The sequence below is a fragment of the Chiloscyllium plagiosum genome, chromosome 23 (assembly GCF_004010195.1).
Source record: "Chiloscyllium plagiosum isolate BGI_BamShark_2017 chromosome 23, ASM401019v2, whole genome shotgun sequence".
NCBI lineage: Eukaryota > Metazoa > Chordata > Chondrichthyes > Orectolobiformes > Hemiscylliidae > Chiloscyllium > Chiloscyllium plagiosum.
This window is the reverse complement of record NC_057732.1, coordinates 31,490,891-31,510,095: the sequence shown is the minus strand read 5'-3', so window position 1 is coordinate 31,510,095 and position 19,205 is coordinate 31,490,891. Positions and strand designations below refer to the sequence as shown.

The window sequence follows — 19,205 nt, the reverse complement described above, 5'->3', positions numbered from 1 at the left end:
CTTTTCCAGCAATAAAGTTTCAACTTTGATCTCCAGCATCTGCAGATCTCACTTTCTCCTCGAAGATTTCAACCTACTGCGAATCCTCTTACAAGGATGCCTTCCTTGAAGAAGCTCTCTGCCTCTCTCTACAAAGATTTCAGTGAGTCCCTCTCTCACTGCACACCCCAGGTCATCTCCATTTCCAACTCCCCTCCTCCAAGTCCCTCCTCCCTACCTTTTATCTTCTCCTGCTGAACACTCTCTGCTCATTCCTGAAGAAGGGCCTGTGCCCGAAACGTCGAATCTCCTGTTCCCTGGATGCTGCCTGACCTGCTGTGCTGTTCCAGCAATAAAGTTTCAACTTTGATCTCCAGCATCTGCAGACCTCACTTTCTCCTCCAAGTTAAAATCCCCTACCATAACCACCCCACTATTCTTACAGATAACAGAGATCTCCTTACAAATCTGTTTCTCAATTTCCCTATGTCTATTAGGGGTCTATAATACAATCCCTATCTTATTTCTCAGTTCAACCCAAATAACTTCTCTGGATAAAAGCAAATTACTGCGGATGTTAGAATCTGAAACCAAAAGAGAAAATGCTGGTAAATCTCAGCAGGTCTGGCAGCATCTGTAAGGAGAGAAAAGAGCTGACGTTTTGCGTCTAACTGACCCTTTGTCAAAGCTTTGACAAAGGGTCAGTTAGACTTGAAACGTCAGCTCTTTTCTCTCCTTACAGATGCTGCCAGACCTGCTGAGATTTTCCAGCATTTTCTCTTTTAACTTCCCTGGATATATTTCCAGGAATATCCTCCCTCAGTACAGCTGTAATGCTACCCCTTACCAAAAATGCCACTCCCCCTCCTCTCTTGCCTCCCTTTCTGTCCTTGCTGTAGAATTTGTATCCTGGAACATTAAGCTACCAGTCCTGTCCATCCCTGAGCCACATTTGTGTAATTGCTATGATATCCCAGTCCCATGTTCCTAACTATGCCCTGAGTTCATCTGCCTTCCCTGCTAGGCCTCTTGCATGGAAGGCATTGGTGAGACAATAATTGAGAATATTGTATGCAGTTTTTCTGTCTCCTTATCTGAGGAAAGGATCTTCTGGCTATGGAGGGCGTGCAACGAAGATGTACCTAACTGGCTCCTGGGATGGCAAGATAGTATATCAAAACAGACTAGATCGGTCAGGACTATATTCACTGGCATTTCAAAAAATGGAGAGGGATCTCAGAAAGCTATAAAATCCTTACACAAACAGACAGTAAAGGTGGGAAGAATGTTCCTGATCAGGGAATCCTAAATGAGGGGGCACAGTCTACAGACAGAAATGAGGAGAAATTTCTTTGTAAGCCTTGGGAATTCTCTGCCACAGAGTGCTTGAGGTTAAAACATTGAACATTTTCAAAAAGGAGCTAGATGCAGTTATTAGGGCTAAAGGGATCAAACAGTATGTGAAGAAAGTGGTAATATGATTCTGAATAGGAAGATCAGTCTTGATCTTATTGAATGGCACAGCAGGCTTGAATGGCCAAATGGCCTATTCCTGCTCCAATGTGTTTCAGTTAGACAATCCTGTCAATCTATTGTTCTTTGCCATCTACCTTTCAATTGGTTGCTGCACCTGCATGCTAGCTTTCAGTGATTCACAGTCAAGAATACCCAGATCTCTTCATTCACCTTTCCTTCTAAGCTGGTGCATAGCTAGCTTACAGTTTAAAATCAACTGTGATCTTCAACAGTTTCAGCCAAAATTAGAGGTCTCCCTTGTTAAACTTCCCTATCTTTCTCCATATTTGGATGTCTTTAAAAGCATTCTCAAATCTTTTTCACTTCAACTAAAACTTCAGTCATCTATGCTATCCTTTACTGCCCAGCAGTTTTTCCTTCACGTGGAACGTTGCAACATTTTACCACGTTCATGGCATTATACGAAGGAAAACAGAAAGAGGAAAAGGCTACTTCTAGGAAATATGAAACAATATCAGAAATCATGGGAATATAAGAGTCAATATTTCAGGTATCACCCTTCATCAGGTCTTTTTTATTAACAATTTCTGGGTTTTTGTGAAATTTTACCATTTTCTATTGTATTTTTAAATTAATGCAAGTTATTATTGTTAAGAAATTAACTGATCACTAACAGTATAAAATTACCTCCTACTGAGATATTTGTATCATTGATAGTCACAGGTGAGGTACCGGAAGATTAGAGGTTGGCTAACGTGGTGCCACTGTTTAAGAAGGGTGGTAAGGACAAGCCAGGGAACTATAGATCAATGAGCCTGACATCGCTGGTGGGCAATTTGTTGGAGGGAATCCTAAGAGACAGGATGTACATGTATTTGGAAAGGCAAGGACTGATTAGGGATAGTCAACATGGCTTCATGCGTGTGAAATCATGTATCACAAACTTGTTTGAGTTTTGTGAAGAAGTAACAAAGAGGATTGATGAGGGCAGAGCAGAAGATGTGATCTTTTTGGACTGCAGTAAGGTGTTCGACAAGGTTCCCTATGGGAGACTGGTGAGCAAGGTTAGATCTCATGGAATTCAGGGAGAACACACCATTTGGATACAGAACTGGCTCAATGGTAGAAAACCGAGGGTGGTGGTGGAGGGTTGTTTTTCAGACTGGAGGCCTGTGACCAGTGGAGTGCCACAAGGATCAGTGCTGGGTCCACTACTTTTCATCATTTATATAAATGATTTGGATGTGAGCATAAGAGGTACAGTTAATAAGTTTGCAGATGACACCAAAATTGGAGGTGTAGTGGACAGCAAAGGAGGTTACACAGATTACAACAGGATCTTGATCAGATGGGCTAATGGGCTGAGAAGTGGCAGATGGAGTTTAATTCAGATAAATGCAAGGTGCTGCATTTTGGGAAAGCAAATCTTAGCAGGACTTATACACTTAATGGTAAGGTCCTAGGGAGTGTTGCTGAACAAAGAGACCTTGGAGTGCAGGTTCATAGCTCCTTGAAAGTGGAGTCGCAGGTAGATAGGATAGTGAAGAAGGCATTTGGTATGCTTTCTTTTATTGGTGAGAGTAATGAATACAGGATTTGGGAGGTCATGTTGTGGCTGTACAGGACATTGGTTAGGCCACTGTTGGAATATTGCATGCAATTCTGGTCTCCTTCCTATCGGTAAGATGTTGTGAAACTTGAAAGGGTTCAGAAAAGGTTTACAAGGATGTTGCCAGGGTTGGAGGATTTGAGCCTGGGGTGGGGAGTGCAGAACTAGAGGGCATAGGTTTAGGGTGAGAGGGGAAAGATATAAAAGAGACCTAAGAGACAACCGTTTCACTCAGAGGGTGGTACGTGTGTGGAATCAGCTGCCAGAGTAAGTGGTGGAGGCTGGTACAATTAAAGCATTTAAAATGCATCTGGATGGGTATGTGAATATGAAGGGTTTGGAGGGATACAGGCCAGGTGCTGCCAGGTGGGAGTAGATTGGTTTGAGATACCTGGTTGGCATAGATGAGTTGGACTGAAGGGTCTGTTTCAGTGCTGTACATCTCTATGACTCTATCTACTGAATACAGCTGATCGTAACTGAACAAAAAAAGTCTAATCTCCTTATGCTCAGACATATGTAGTAGCAAAAATGTTAATTCCTGTTATACTACTCATGCCAGAAGGAGAGCAGCTGGAATCACTCAATTTCACAAAACTAAAGCCAAGATTTATAATAGCTCATCCTCAGTTAATAATGACAAAAAGGTATTCTGTCTTAGTCTGGCCAGTATGTCACGCTGCTACCAATTTTGCCTCAGTAACTTGCTTCTCTAAATTACAAGAGTTCACATTCTTAACAAAAAAGGCTAGTCAAAATTTAAGATAATAAATCTGCAAATTGCGTCATGATCCAATGACTGATATTAAACCAAAAGGACCAAAAGACGTGATGTATTAATACCAGCAAAGTTACTTTTATCAGCTAATATACAAGTTATTTTGTCTTTGATAACTGGAAAAGAAAATTAACCATGATCAGAACAGAAGTATAATTTTAAAAACTTCCAACAATCTTTTCAGGAAACCAAATGGTACATTTTACACTAACTTCATCCAATGCAAAATTATTTTTCCAATGAAACTTTAAAAAACTTATTCAGGGAATACAGACTTCACAGGCTGAGTCAACATTTATTGCCCATCCCTAACTGCACTGGAAGTGGGGGTGAGCTACCTTCTTGAACCACTATAGTCCATTCACAGATTTGTGAATGAAAGAATATAACTTTCTTCTTTGATCTTTTTAACTAAAAGTACTAAGCCAAAAAGTGTGTCATGATCAACTTTGCATAACTTCCCCTTTTTTCCAGACACACTAATAAATTAAACAAAATGCTTAATTTTGACTTTGGCAAGTAAATATTGCTAATTATAGGGTGGCTAGATAAAAGCACTCCTTGAATTTCTAGACTACAAGCAAATGACAAATAATATAAATGGTTGGGCATTGCACATGTCTGAGTATTTAAACATAAGAGCAATAAATGCTTTGTTTGAAAGGAAAATAAAAGAGCAGAGATTATCATTTATCTGAAGACACACTATACAGGCTTTAAAAAATTGATAGTGAAAATGACTTTTGGACAGTAAGAATACCCTTGTTGTTAGTGCAGGCTTAGGGAAACCTCAGCAAGGCAGGCGCAGTTTCAAAAATCATCTAAGAAGGGGCTTTTGCTATGGTTGGTTGTGTGCCCCACACAATTACATTTTTCTCACACATGCATAAAATGTCAAATTTTATGGATAAGAGGGTCTGAAGCCTGTCAGGACCTTCAGGGTTCCAACATCTGGCACCATATTTAAAATCACTGGCACACTGATTGGCATGTGTGGCTGCCCAGCTATATAACACTGCTGGATAACATTTCAATAAATCAACCACCCTCAACCACCCCTGGAGATGTCAGAGACCAGTCAAAAGCCTTGCTTTATGGATGCCTCCCCAGAGGTTCTTGTAAAGGCAGTCAGAGAGAAAGGAAGTTCTTTTATTCATGGATGGTGACTAGAAGCTGCCCATTGATGAAGACAGCCTGGACAGAGACGGCTACAAAGGCCAAAGCCTGTGGGAGGCTCAAGAGAATCTGGCTCCAGTGTCACAAGGGGCAAGTGAGAGGAGTGTGATTGGAAACTTTGCTAATGACACAAAATTGGCTGAAGAGTTGATAATGAAAAGGTTGGCTGTCAACTGTGAAGAAATTAATGATTGGGTCAAGTTTGTGGAAAAGCATCAAATGGAGCTTAACGTGGAGAAGTACAGATTTATTTGGGAAAAGGCAAGCAAAGCAATGGAAGGGAATATACAATAAAGGAAGGTATTAAGAGGGGTAGAGGAAGTGATAGACATTGGAGTGCACGTTTACAAGTCCCTGAAGGTGGTAGGACAAGTAAATAATGTGGTTAGAAACTATATGGGATACTTTCCTTCATTAGGTGAAGTACTGAATAAAAGATCAGGAATGAAAATGCTGGAACTATAAGACACTTGTCAGGCCACAGCTGGAGTTGAGGTTATTCCGTTTCAAGAAGAACATAATTTTTCTGGAGACAGTACTGTGAAGATCTACAACAATATTACTAGGGATTTAAAATTACAGGTATGAGGAAAGATTGGATAGGCTAGAGCTGTTTTCCTTATAAGAGGTGAAGGGGGTGACATAATCAAGCTATAAAATACTGAAGGGCTTGGATAGAATGAACAGGGGAGACCTGTTTCCCCACATGAAAAGGTCAATTACCAGAGGGCACAGAACTAACATGACCCGATTGGAGAGGACATGAGGAAAAGCTTTCTCATCCAGAAGATGGTAGAAATCTGTAATTTGCTCCCCAGTTTGGTTGAGGTGGAAACTCATTTAGAAGGAACCTGGATTTGCATCTGAAGCACTGCAGCCTACAAGACTACAGACATGGTGCTGGTATGTGGTATTAGAATGGGTAGCTATGTTATTCAGCAAGCACAGACATGAGGAGCTGTATGACATCTTCCTGCACTGTTACTTTTCTATAGTTCTAAGAGGTTGAATGACCTGCTGAATTCAACCAGGATATTCAATGCTCAATGTTCCTTTGAGTGCTGGCACTGTAAGGTTGTCACAACAGATGACTGTCATTAAGGAGATTCGGTGTCAGGAATCTCCTTTCTCAATCAATGCGTAATAAATTTCTGCCATTTCAGTGCAGCTACCAATATAGCACTACTGACATCGCAGTGGTATGGCCTCTTATACATCTTAGGAACAGGAGAATCGACGTTTCGGGCATAAGCCCTTCTTCAGGAATGAGGAGGGTGTGCCAAGCTATCTTAGCCTGCTTGGCACCCCTTCCTCATTCCTGAAGGGCTTATGCCCGAAACGTCGATTCTCCTGTTCCTTTGATGCTGCCTGATCTGCTGCACTTTTCCAGCAACACATTTTTAAGCTCTAATCTCCAGCATCTGCAGTCTTCACTTTCTCCTCTTATACATCTGCCAGGATCTAGATTCAAAACACAGAAGGAGCTGTACTATTCAGCAGCCCAAATACTATCAGATTGTTCATCTTGCATCACAACTAGGATAATGCAGCCATCTGACAGTTTTTCACCAAAGGCTCACATGGGACGATGACACATCTATGTCCACAAAATATTGTTTTTTGAGTTTAAACTCCTGTGGAGTTCAACTCACTTAGCTTCCCCAGTTAAGTTTGATGGCTTTAGTCAGTGTGGTTGCCTTGCTGGGGCAGGTTTGTCATGAACTGATCAATATGGATTGGCTTCAACCCTAAAACTAAAAGTTTGTGAAAAGACACACCTTGAATATGAAAAATCCAAGTATTTCTAAATACCTGCACTCACCAGAGCTTGGAAGAAGTATAAACCCCATGTCAGATTTGTGAACACATATGTTTCCTGTTTTTGGCCCAACAATGTAATTCCACCAGCTGGGGGGTGTTTCATGAGTATTGATAATATACTAATGAATGCAAATGAATTCAGGAACTCTAACCAATCCTCTAAGAACTTAATAGCAAAACTTCACCATCGGGAAAGTAAATGTTTGCCTTCTGCCAATTAAGATCCGCACCTACTCTTTTAAAAGCTTCAGGCAGGCCTAGAAAATTCTGCCAATTGTTTCTTAGTCATTTGAGATTAGATCTATTATTCTACTTTCAGTAGAAAGTGTTATTAGGGGTCGCTAAATGGAGCCTTGTCTTTTTGTTTGCAAAGTACATACCCACACGGTCTCAGAACTGATACTTGCAGCTAAACTATAATTAGAGTTATGATGGAATTATTCCCATATATAAATTGGAATTAATACAAACAAAATGGAATAGTTTCTTACCGACTGTAACAGAACCTGCATCAGTCCGAACTGTAACATTTCCTGCATGTGGAATAATACAGAAATATTGTAACAGAAGGCCTTTGAAGCAAAAATATTAAGAGAAGCTTATTTATATCCTATTAACAGCATGGAACTTCAGATTATTAAAGCAGATAATCCATGAAAACTTGACTTTATTTGTTTGAAACCCAGAGCAGAAATATATAAATTCTGCTATATAGATTAGTCATGCACGAACATAAACAAACACATGAAATTGCTGGAAAAACTCAAAGTCTGGCAGGATCTGTGGAGAGAAATCAGAGTTAATGTTTTGGGCTATCCTTTTGGATTAATAGTCTAGCAATAATACCACTAATCCATCACCTACTGCCATCCATGACAAAGTGGCGCAAATTGAAGCCAGGATCTCAAAGCTTGGCATCATACTGTAAGGTAATCTGTAGTCTGCATCAATGAAAGTCAGCTGCCATGCCACAGGCAGTGGACAACACTATATAGGAGCACCAGGATATGCACATATACCCAAAAGATTGCACTAGGGTAATCAGGGTCGGGTATGTTTTGGCGCCGCCCTTTTGGCACCGATCATTTGGCCCACCATTTTGGCTCTAAACTGTTTTGGTGCTCATTACTTTGGCGCTGAGCTGTTTTGACGCCAATTCAGAATTTAAAAAAAGTCTTGTTTGGTTAAAGAAGAGAGGATGACTAATGACCCGATGTAATTTTCTCAACTAGCAAGAGTTGATAGTCAAAGCTGTAATGACCCGCTTTAGATTCAAATCTTGTTTTGTAATCATTTTCTCATTTAACAATTGTTAATAGTCATCTACTGCCTTGATGATACTTAAGCCCTTCTGTCTTCACATTGGAAAGCTGTAATACAATTTGCTTTCTATTTTCTTGTAGAGCCCATACCAGAAATTGCTGAAAACATTCTAAGCAAGAGAGACAAACCAAAATTTTCACACTATGGTTATCTATATGTATTGGCTCAGCACCAAGGTAATGAGCGCTAAAACAATTTAGAGCCAAAACGGCGGGGCCAAATAGTCCCATTCCAGGGTAATCAATTCCTTTCTTGTTAGAAATTGGATGTGCTGTTGGATAAAGGCGATAATAAAAAGATTTTCATTGATCGCTTTATTTTGTGATGTTGGTCAAAGGGACAATGTGATTGTTCTTCTCAAGGAATAGGAATTCAGAGTAGGTGCACCTGGTCACTGCACGGCAAAACGGTTTGAGATGCCTCCTTCTGGAGCTAGTGTCCAGATTTCTCATGGCATTCACATGGCATGAACATAAGAGTTCAGTTATGAAGGACAAAGCAGACCACAACAAATTTGAATAGCACAAATATTCAGCACATTGATGGTCTCCACCCTAACATTCTTGGTAGCTCCATGGTTCTTACTTATAACAGTGTAGTCAAGTCATGGATGGTCACGAACCATATATACTAGGGTAGTATATGTTCAGTCAATGCTATCACAGACCATCATTTCTGCTATCCTGGTAAAATAATTTGCCCTTTCACCTGTTTCTCCCCTCAGGGATTAAAAAAAACACAATGTATTCGGCTGAGCCAGTTTAGATGCCAGCTGTCACAATCCAGACGCATCGGCAGAGATTACACCAAGCTATGTTGGAAACATTGATGCAATTAAAAAAAAATAAAGAAAACGCTCAATGTCACTGTGACCATTATAGCTCAAATCAGACTAATTTGCCAGAGACATTTCATGCATTGTCCATGGATCTGGTGGCAGTAGGGAGATACGCTCAATGAAAAGTTGTGATGTCTAAAAGCCACCTGCAGTGAGGCATTCCCCTCACTCTTCACACAGCATCTTTTCTCAATAGCCTTCACTCAATTTGGTCATTTGCAGTTCCAAAGATACAGCACATGAGTTGCCTAAAGCCATTCTAGCCTAAAAATACCCAATGAGCTCAGCAGCTAAACAGGCCTGGTCAGTACTTGGATGGGAGACTGCCTGGGAATACCAGCTGGAATACACTCTACAATGACTCTTGTGGTACAGTGGTGGTGTCCCTACCTTTGAGCCAGAAGGTCCAGATTCAAGTCTCACCTTCTCCAGAGGTGTATCCTAATACCTCTGAACAGCTTAATTAAAAATATCAACAGTATGTGGGTTATGCTGGATGGTTAGCCAGTGCCATTTTAGGCCATTGAAGCTTTTAGACTGCTAATATGGGTGGTGCTATGAAACCCAATCTTGCAACTACATTATTTAAAGAAACTATATTTTATGCCTGTACTTTATTTCTGTCTAGGCTGTCTGGAAATTGTATTAGTCCAAAGGCATTGTAGAATGGAAATGTGTTTAATCTCAAATGACAGTTTATTCATTTGCAGGAAAGTTTCTTTTGGTATCTGCAAAATCCCCAAATCATTAAAGCACAGTCTAAATTGTTTAAGATTTTAAATTTGGGTATTCTGACATATTCTCAACAGAAGTTTAAATGTTTAAAAGTCACAGGAAGTCCAATTGATGAGCCTTGCACATTGGCTAAAAAGTGAAATATTTATAAAAATTGTGCACATGGGAAATTCTAAATCTTGCAATTTCCAAACCATCTTTAATGTTCTGCTACACTGCTTTTTTCAAAAGGAAAGACCATCTGCTTAGTTACAAAGACTTCAAGGAACTGTACAAATAAACATAATGGATTGCTTCAGAAGGAAATATGGTACACAGAAGAGCAGGCAAGGTGAGCACCTGGGACAGGCAGTTTGCAACATCTAATGGAGTAGGTGAGAAGAGGGTCCTGAGATGGCCATCAAAAGATTGAGCTATATTCATTACAAGTGATTGGTACTAATTTTTGTTTTGAAAAGTAAACTGCTTCCCCCCACTGTGTACTTGTGTAAGTCTGTTGGACCATCACTTGCAAAGTCCAACCATGTATTGTAATTATGATCTCATCAGCCATTTTGGGCGGGAAATGGTTTAGTTTTACCATGCTGCCTGTAGAGTGAGCACAATAAAGCTCCAGCTGTTTAATGCTTCAGCCTCCCAATCCTTCTAGTAACATCTCTGAACTCCATTTTAATTGAAACCTCTCTCTCCCCCAGTCTTTCCTCATTTCAGTTGTTGTTGCACTGCCCTTAATGGGCACTGCTTGTCGAGTTTTTGTTTAACTAGACACACAAGTGATTTTGTAGTGGTTAAAAAAAATGTTCAGAGGTGTTTAAATATCTTTGGATAAAAAGAATTTTTAAAATACTCCATTAAATCACATCTGTTTCTAATTAAAGGGATGATGAACAAGCCCTGCCCACCAGTAGCAGTTAGAATCGGCTCTTGCTCTACTACATAAAAAATTAATGACATTTAGAAACACAGAAAAAAGGCGGCGGCATAGGCCATTTAAGCATGTTCTGCCGTTCATTATGCTCATAGCTGATCATCCAACTCAATAGGTTGTTCCTGTTTCTCCCATGTGTTCCCCCTCCCCCACCTTTTTCCATTGATCCCTTTAGCCCCACATGCTATATTCAAGTTCTTCTTGAACTTGGACAATGTTTTGGCCTCAACTGCTTTCTGTGGTAGTAAATGCATAGGTTTCCACTTTCTGGGTAAAGAATTTTCTCGTCTCAGTCCTAAGTGGTTTATGTTCTATTCTTAGATTGTGAAGCCTGGCCATGAACTCACTCACCATCAGGGACATCTTTTCTACACAGACCCTGTCTATTCCTGTTAGAATTTTATAGGTTTCTTTGAGATCCACTCTCATTTTTCTGAACTCCAACAATGTACTGTCAACTGATTCAATCTCTCCTCGTACATCAGTCTTGCCATCCCAGAAATCTTCACACCACTTCCTCTACAGCAAGAAAATCCTTCTTCAGAGAAGGTGACCAAAACCAAATGAGATTGCAGGTGTGGTCATGTATTATTGCAGCCAGGAATCCCTGCTTCTGTACTTGATTCCTCTCCTTATTGACTCCTTTGTCACATGCTGCAAATGCATGCTTTCTTTCAGCAATTGGTATATAACAACATCCAGGTCTGATTGCACACCCTTTCTCAATTCAAATAATAATCTGCCTTCCTGTTATTCTACCAAAGTGGATAACCTCACATTTATCCACATTATGCTGCATTTAACCCACTTACTCCGCTTGCTCAAAATCATACAGAAGCATCCCTACATCCTCCTCACAGCTCACACTCCCATCCAACCTTGCTTTATCTGCAAATCTGGAAATATTACATTTAGTTCCCTCATCCAAATCATTAATGTATGTTGTGAATAGCTAGAGCCCTAGCACTGGTCCCTGGAGGTTCTCCACTAGTCACTGCCTGCCATTTAGAAAAATAGACCCATTTATTCCTGTTCTTTATTTCCTGTCTGCCAACTAGTGTTCTATTCATATCAATGCAATGTTTTCAATCCCATGTACTATAACTTTACACATTGATCTCTTATGTGGGACTTTGTTAAAAGCCATCTAAAAATCAAAATAAATCACATCCATTGGCTCCCTCTCATCAACTTTACTAGTTACAGTCTTGAAGAATTTCAGAGAACTTGATTTCCCTTTTGTAAATCCATGCAGACTTTGTCTAATCCTACCATTGTTTCCTAAATGCTCAGTTGTTACTTATTTTATAATGGATTCTAATATTTTCTCCACAACTGTTGGCAGGTTGACAAGTCTATAATTCCCGGTTTTCTCCATGCCTCCCTTCTTACATTACTTCATTCCAATCTATAAGAACTGATCCAGACTCTCTAGAATCTTGGAAGATTGTGGGCGGCACGGTGGCACAGTGGTTAGCACTGCTGCCTCACAGCGCCAGAGACCCGGGTTCAATTCCCGTCTCAGGTGACTGACTGTGTGGAGTTTGCACATTCTCCCCGTGTCTGCGTGGGTTTCCTCCGGGTGCTCCGGTTTCCTCCCACAGTCCAAAGATGTGCAGGTAAGGTGAATTGGCCATGCTAAATTGCCCGTAGTGTTAGGTAAGGGATAAATGTAGGGGTATGGGTGGGTTGCGCTTCGGCGGGGCGGTGTGGACTTGTTGGGCCGAAGGGCCTGTTTCCACACTGTAAGTAATCTAATCTAATCTAATCACCACTATTTCTAAGGCCACTTAAGTATCAGGATGGAGATTATCAGTCTCTGTGATTTATCAACTTCAATCTGATCAATTTTTCCAACACCATTTCTCTGCTAATACAAATTTCCTTTGGTTCCTCTTTCTCACTAAATCAATGTTCCTCAACATTTCTGGTATGTTATTTGTGTCATCTTTTGTGAACACAGAATCAAAGTATTCATTTATAGTTGGTCAACCATTTCTTCGTTCCCTATTATAAATTACCGTTTCTGACCTTAAGGGATCTACATTTGTCTTCACCAATCTGTAGACACTTGTACACTCAGTTTTTTATGTTCTCTGCAAGCTTACTCTCATACTCTATTTTCCCCTTCTTAAATACATCCCTCTGTCCGCCTTTGCTGAATTTTAAACTGCTCCTACTCCTCTGCTCTGTTGTTTCTTCGGACGTATTTGTAAGCCTCTAATCCTTTAATGTTTAATGCCATTCCCAACATCACCCATAGGTTTGAGAGTTTATGTACAATCCTCACTAATGCTTGGCGCTTCTCAGCTCTACCCATACAGATTCCATGTCGTCAGAGATAATATCCTTCCTCTTTAACCACCAATGCAACTCTACTGACTTTCTTTACGTCTGCCTTTCCTGAATGTAGAATTCAGAGCATTCAGTTCCCATCCCTAGTTATCCTGAAGCCAAGTCTCCACAATCCGGACTACACATCTGTTTTCATTTTCCGCGTGATTACTTCACCCACTTTATTGCAAATGCTCTGCACATTAAGCCATAAAGCCTTAATATTTATCTTTTTAACATTACTTATTCTGTCATCAGTCTTGACATCGGTCCTGTTCTTGTCCAGGTGTAACTCATCCAGTTTTTACTGGCGCCATCACACCCAGAATGGATCCCAACATTCCAGGAATCTGAAACCATCTGTTCAGCCACGTTTTCATCCAATGTATCCTGCTATTTCTACAGATTAGCATGTGGCACTGGTAGTAATCCTGAAGTCACTACCTTTGAGGTCTTAGATTTCAACTTAATTCGTAACTCCCTATACTCTTTTAGGTCCTCGCTCTTTTTGTTTCATTTCTACTAATGTGTGCTATGACCATTGGCTGTTCACTTTTCCCCTCCAGAATGTACTATAGCCATTCTGAGACCATTTGACCCTATTACCAAGGAGACAATATACTATCCTGGAGTCTCGTTTGCAGCTACAGAAATGTCTGTGTATTCGCGTTAGAATTGAATTTCGTTTACTAATGTATTATCTATTTTTAAGTTTCGATATAGCATACAAAATCATGGTTAACAAAAATAAAAATACAATGCAAATAAATAACAATTAATTAAATAATTCATTTGAACTTAAAGGCTGCAGCAACTGGGAGTCCCTGGGTACCACTGCAATTGAGGGAAAATAATCTGCCATTCACATTATCTATCCCCTTCTTTATTTTATAAACCTCTAAGGCCAGATCCTGGTAAATCTCTTTTGAACCCTCTCCAGCTTAACAATAACCTTCCTATCACTGACCTTGGTCTCAGCTCCAACCTGCAAAACTGGATTCTCAGCTTTCTGACCAACAGACGATAACACTGAATACTGGAGCGCCTCCAAGGTTGTGTCCTCAGCATCCTAGTGTACTCCCACAACTGCGTTGCCAAATCCCGAACAAACCGTCATCTACAAGTTTGCTGACGGCATCACCGTGGTAGAATTGATATCTAACAACAATGAGTCAGAATGCAGAAAGAAGGTAGAGGGCTTGGTGATGTAGCGCAACAAGAACCACCTCTCTCTCAATATCGGGCAAAATTGAAGAATTGATCATTGACTTCAGAAAAAAAGGAGAACATGCCCCCATCTACATCAACAGAGCTGAGGCTGAGTGGGTGGAAAACGTCAAGTTCCTAGGTGTGACAATAATCAACAATTGTCCTGAACTTGCCATGTAGATGTAATGGTCAAGGTGGCAGAACAACGCCTCTTCTTCCTCAGGCAGCTCAGGAAATTTGGCAGGTCTATAAGGACTCTCACCAACTTTTACAGATGCACCAATGAAACATACTGTCAAACATACTGGTAATGGCAACTGCTCTGTCCAGGAACATAAGAAATTACAGAAGGTTGTGTGCACAGTTCAGACCATCACGGAAGCCAACCTTCCACCCATGGACTCCATTCACATGGCTCATGGAGAAACAGTGGCAAACATTTAAGGGAGTATTTCAGAATACTCAGAAGGTTTACTTTCCTATTAATAAGAAATATTCTAGAAGGGGACCTATCATCTGATTGTTAGCTAAGTAAGTTAGGGAAAACACAAGCTTAAGGAAACAGTATATAAGTGCCCAAAGAAGAATAGGTCAGAATATAAAGAGCTATAGGTGAAATCAGAGAGCATGCTAGGAAGCTATTTAGGAATGTAAAAACAGTAGCAAGAGTTCCTCGAGGCATTTTAAAAGGAAAAAAATAAAGTAAATTAAGCGTTGGTCCTCTAAACAGTGAGAATGGCGAGTCAGTAGAGTCATAGAGGCCTACAGCATGGAGACAGGCCCAAATTAGTCCATGTCAACCAAACTTTCCATCCATGCTAACCCCATTTCCCTGCATTTGGCCCATATCCTTCTAAACCTTTCCTATTCATGTATTTGTCCAAATGCCTTTTAAATGTTGTTAATGTATCCAGCTCAACCACTTCCGCTGGCAGCTCATTCCATATACGTACCGCCCTCGGTCTTAAAAAGTTCCGCCTCAGGTTCCCTTTTATTCTTTCCCCTCTAGTCCTCAATTCCCCTGGGAAAAAGACTGAGTGCACTCATCCTATCTATGCCTCTCATGATGTTATGCATCTTTATAAAGGTCCCCCCTCAGTTTCCTATGCTCTAAAGAAAGAAGTCCTAGCTTGTCCAATCTTACCATTTAACTCAGACCATTGAGTCCAGGCAACATCTTTGTAAAATTTTCTGCACTCTTTCCAGTTTAATAACATCCTTCTTATAACAAGGTGACCAAAACTGAGCACAATACTCCAAATGCAGCCTCACCAATGTCGTGTAAAACTGCAACATAACTTTCCAACTTCTATACTCAATGCCCTGACTGATAAAGGCCAGTGTGCCAAAAGCTTTCTTCACTGCCCTGTCTACCTATGCTCCTTAAGGCGCTACCACTCACCATGAAACTACCTTAATTTGACTTTTCAAAACGCAAAACCTCTCAGTTATCTAAATTAAACTCCATTTAACATTTCTTGGCCCACTTCCCCAGCTGAACAAGGTCCTGCTGCAATTTCTGATAATAGTAATAGAAAATAATGAAATGACAGGGTAAATGACCAAATAGTTTGTTTCTGTTTCTACTATAGAGTATACAAAAAAAAAATCAGCAATAGCTGAAGGGAGTGAAGAACTTAGTGAGGTTACAACCACCAGACAAGCAATATTGAGCAAATCTAAAGCTGCAGGCTAACAAGTTGCTTGGTTCAGATGATATTCATCCTAGGATCTTAAAAATAGGTGACGAGTGAGTTACTAGATACATTAATGATAATTTTTCAAAACCGTTTCGATTCAGGAAATGTCCCTTCAAACTAGAAAATGGCAAATCCCCCTAATCAAGAAGGGAAAGAGGCAAAAGCAGGAAACTATGGGTCATGTAGCTTGAGATTTGCCGTGGCGACAGTGATTGAATCAATCATTAAGAAACTATGGCTGTACACTTAGAAAAGTTCAAGACAATCAGGAAGAGTTAGCATGGTTTCAAATGGAAGTCATGTTAAACCAATTTACTTGGACTTCTTTGCAGGAATGTACTATAGGCAAAAGGGCACCTGTAGATGGACAGTACTTAGATATCCAGAAGACCTTTGATAAGGTTCCACATCAAAAGGTTATTGCAGTAAATAAAAACTTGTACTGTGGAACAACACATTAGCATGGATAGAAGACTGGCTGACTGGTAGAAAACAGAGAATATGCATAAATGGGTATTTACATGTCTGGCAGGATTTGATACGTGGAGATCTACAGGGGTCCATGCTGAACCCCAACTTTTTATAATTTACATCAATGACTTAGACATAGGGAGAGAAGGTGCGGTAACTAAATTTGCAGACGATATCTAGAATGGTAAAATATGTTGTGAAGAAGACATGACATAGGTTGCACGAATGGGCAAAGATTTGGCAGATGGAATATAAATTGAGAAAATATGTAGTTGTTGCTTGGCAGGAAGAATGAAAGAGCATTGCATTACTCAGTGGGAAAATGACTGCAGAATTTAGAGGTTCCAAGGGATTTAGATATTCCAGTATGTAAGCCATAAAGGCTCATTTGCAGGTACAGCACATAAATCCTTTACTTGGAGAGGAATTGAATTGAACATAAAAAATAAGGATGTTATGCTTCGACTATACAGGGCATTGGCAAGATAATATCTCTAATACTGTCTGCAGTTTTGGTCTCCTTATTAAAGGAAGGATGTAAGTGCATGGGAAGCAGTTCAGAGGAGGTTTACTAGATTGATACTTGGACTGAATGAGTTGTCTTTTGAGAATAATTTGAGCAGGTTGGGTTAGTTTTCACTGAGGTTTAAGAGAGCAAGGGATCACTTGATAGAAGCATACAAGTTTCTGAATGGTTTTGAAAAGATGGAAATAGTTTTCCTCTTGTGGGAAGTCTAGAACTGGGGGGGCAAAGTTTTAAAATTAAGCATTGCCCTTTTAGAACAGATAAGGAGAACGTTATTTTCTCACAGGGTTGAAAGAATTTGGAACTCTCTGCCTCAGAAGGTAGTAAAGCTAAAGATGCCATTGTCTTATAAAAGAGTAGTCTTGTGGTCTGATAGGAGAGACAGCTAGTGGTGGTTTAACCTGAAAGTCACCATGCCTCAGGCAAGAAGACAGGTTGAGGAGAAGCCACATAGTAACCTTAGCAAGTGGGGGAATGGAACGCATGTTTTTGGCATTGCTCTGCATTGCAAACCAGCTTAGCTAAACCTTCACAGAGAATTCTAACAGATTTGCAAGCTGTGACTTCTGCTTCACAAAGCCATCTCCACTTGACTCACCTCTGCTCCTGACTCTCTTGATTTTGTGGTATGTTGTGGTATCTTCCACTGTGAAAACTAATGCAAGTACGTATTCAGTTCCTCCATCATTTCTGTGTAATATAATATAATATTTTAAATGACAAAGTTTGAATTTTTAAATACTGCTAATCAAGCACTGTATTAGGTCTCATAGTGCAGTGGATTGTGTCTTTGCTTCTGAGCAAGCAGCTCCAGGTTCAAGTCACATTCCAGGCCTTGATGGAGAAGGAAGGTGCATTCATAAAGTGACAAAAAAACTAATAAGCTCAGCATCAAGTTACAAATCCTATACATCAACGACAGACAGCAAGAGTAAGATAGATTCCTGATCAACCATGTGATGGAAAGAAATTGGATTCTCTAACATTATCACTGCCCATAAATCCAAGCAATAATATTCATGTAAAAGTGTAAATAACATAATCTGAATTCCTTGGAATCTGATCAGCTCAGGAGCCTGAATGATTGATGAAGATCAGATTCATGCCAACATCACAGGGTTCAATCTCTACTCCACTGGGGTGTATTTGAGAACGGTCTTCTTGCTCTAACCATCAGAACAGCCCTCAGACAGTAAACTCAAAAAGAAATACTGTATTGTATGTGTGCTTGGTTAGAAAAAGGCAAAGTTCAAATAAAAATAAATTGCCTACACAAAAATAGTTAGATATTTAAAGGATCTCAAGACTAATAGGCTAAGTACTGTAGGCTTATACAGAATAGAGAAATAATTCTAGTTGCATCTTCTTAACATATTGCAATGCAAGTTTAGAAACAGATTATTAAGGATCTGTGTTAACAGGAAATGCACAGAACGAAAAAACCACAACATCATTGACCCATGAAGAATGTAAAATTTTCTGGTGGCAGAGGCCCTCAAATTCAAGCCTGATCATAATGACGTATCTTGGCAACTAGCGACATATCATCCTCTCAAGTCACTCTATTTTGCTCTTGTCCTTTTATTTCTTTCAGGAAATTAGAGGCAAGAATCAGGGTGAGGCAGAGAACTAGATGGGCCCTCGTCACTGCTACTGACTTTTGAAGACAATGCACCAGAGATCAGCAGAGTGCCAGTATGAAATTCTTAGGAAAAGGATACGGTTCAATAAGATTTGATAAGGTTGTATCAGCTGGCAGCAGTGCACTTGGACAATACCACATACCAAACTTTGTCCAACATTAATTTCCAATAAAGCATTAAAAAAAAATCTTCAACAGTGATCTTGAGAAACTGAAGCTATCACAGTATTCCCTCAGTGAGGATGTGCACATTACAGTGAAAGTCGAATGAACTAGTTTTTAAGATGTTAAAAACAATGAATGTTGGAGCACAAGTTATGCAAGACTATTCTATTGGTATTACTGTATTAATTTATCACAATGAATTGTTCTCAGCCGCACTGTAAATGTCTTCACTGATCTCAATTAACAAATTGTGCCTAAATGGTAAACTTATTCAGGAACTACAAAAATAGTATATATACTGGGCAGAGTAGAGGATATAACATAGTGGGAGATATTACATGCTATGTAACCGAAGGGTTGTATTTTCAGCCTGAAGTTACATCAATATTAAAGAAGGGCATGCAAATGCAATGTTAAATTTTAACCTTTAAACCTGCTCACAGTGGTTTGGTCAGGTCAGGAAACCAAAACATTGTGGAAACATTTTGGTGGTTC

At 39.9% G+C, this 19,205-nt stretch overlaps 1 protein-coding gene across 5 annotated transcripts in view; it reads right to left on the bottom strand.

Annotated features, from left to right (window-relative positions):
* Positions 1–19,205, bottom strand: part of fam185a (family with sequence similarity 185 member A) — an 86,395-nt gene that overhangs the window by 31,496 nt on the left and 35,694 nt on the right. For 4 of the 5 annotated variants that reach the window (XM_043713829.1, XM_043713831.1, XM_043713826.1 and 1 more), the window contains exon 5: positions 7,331–7,372. The exons of the other annotated variant lie outside the window; for it this stretch is intronic. In XM_043713829.1, coding sequence (XP_043569764.1) covers positions 7,331–7,372 — 42 coding nt within the window. The remainder of the gene's footprint in view (positions 1–7,330; positions 7,373–19,205) is intronic. 5 annotated transcript variants of the gene reach the window in all.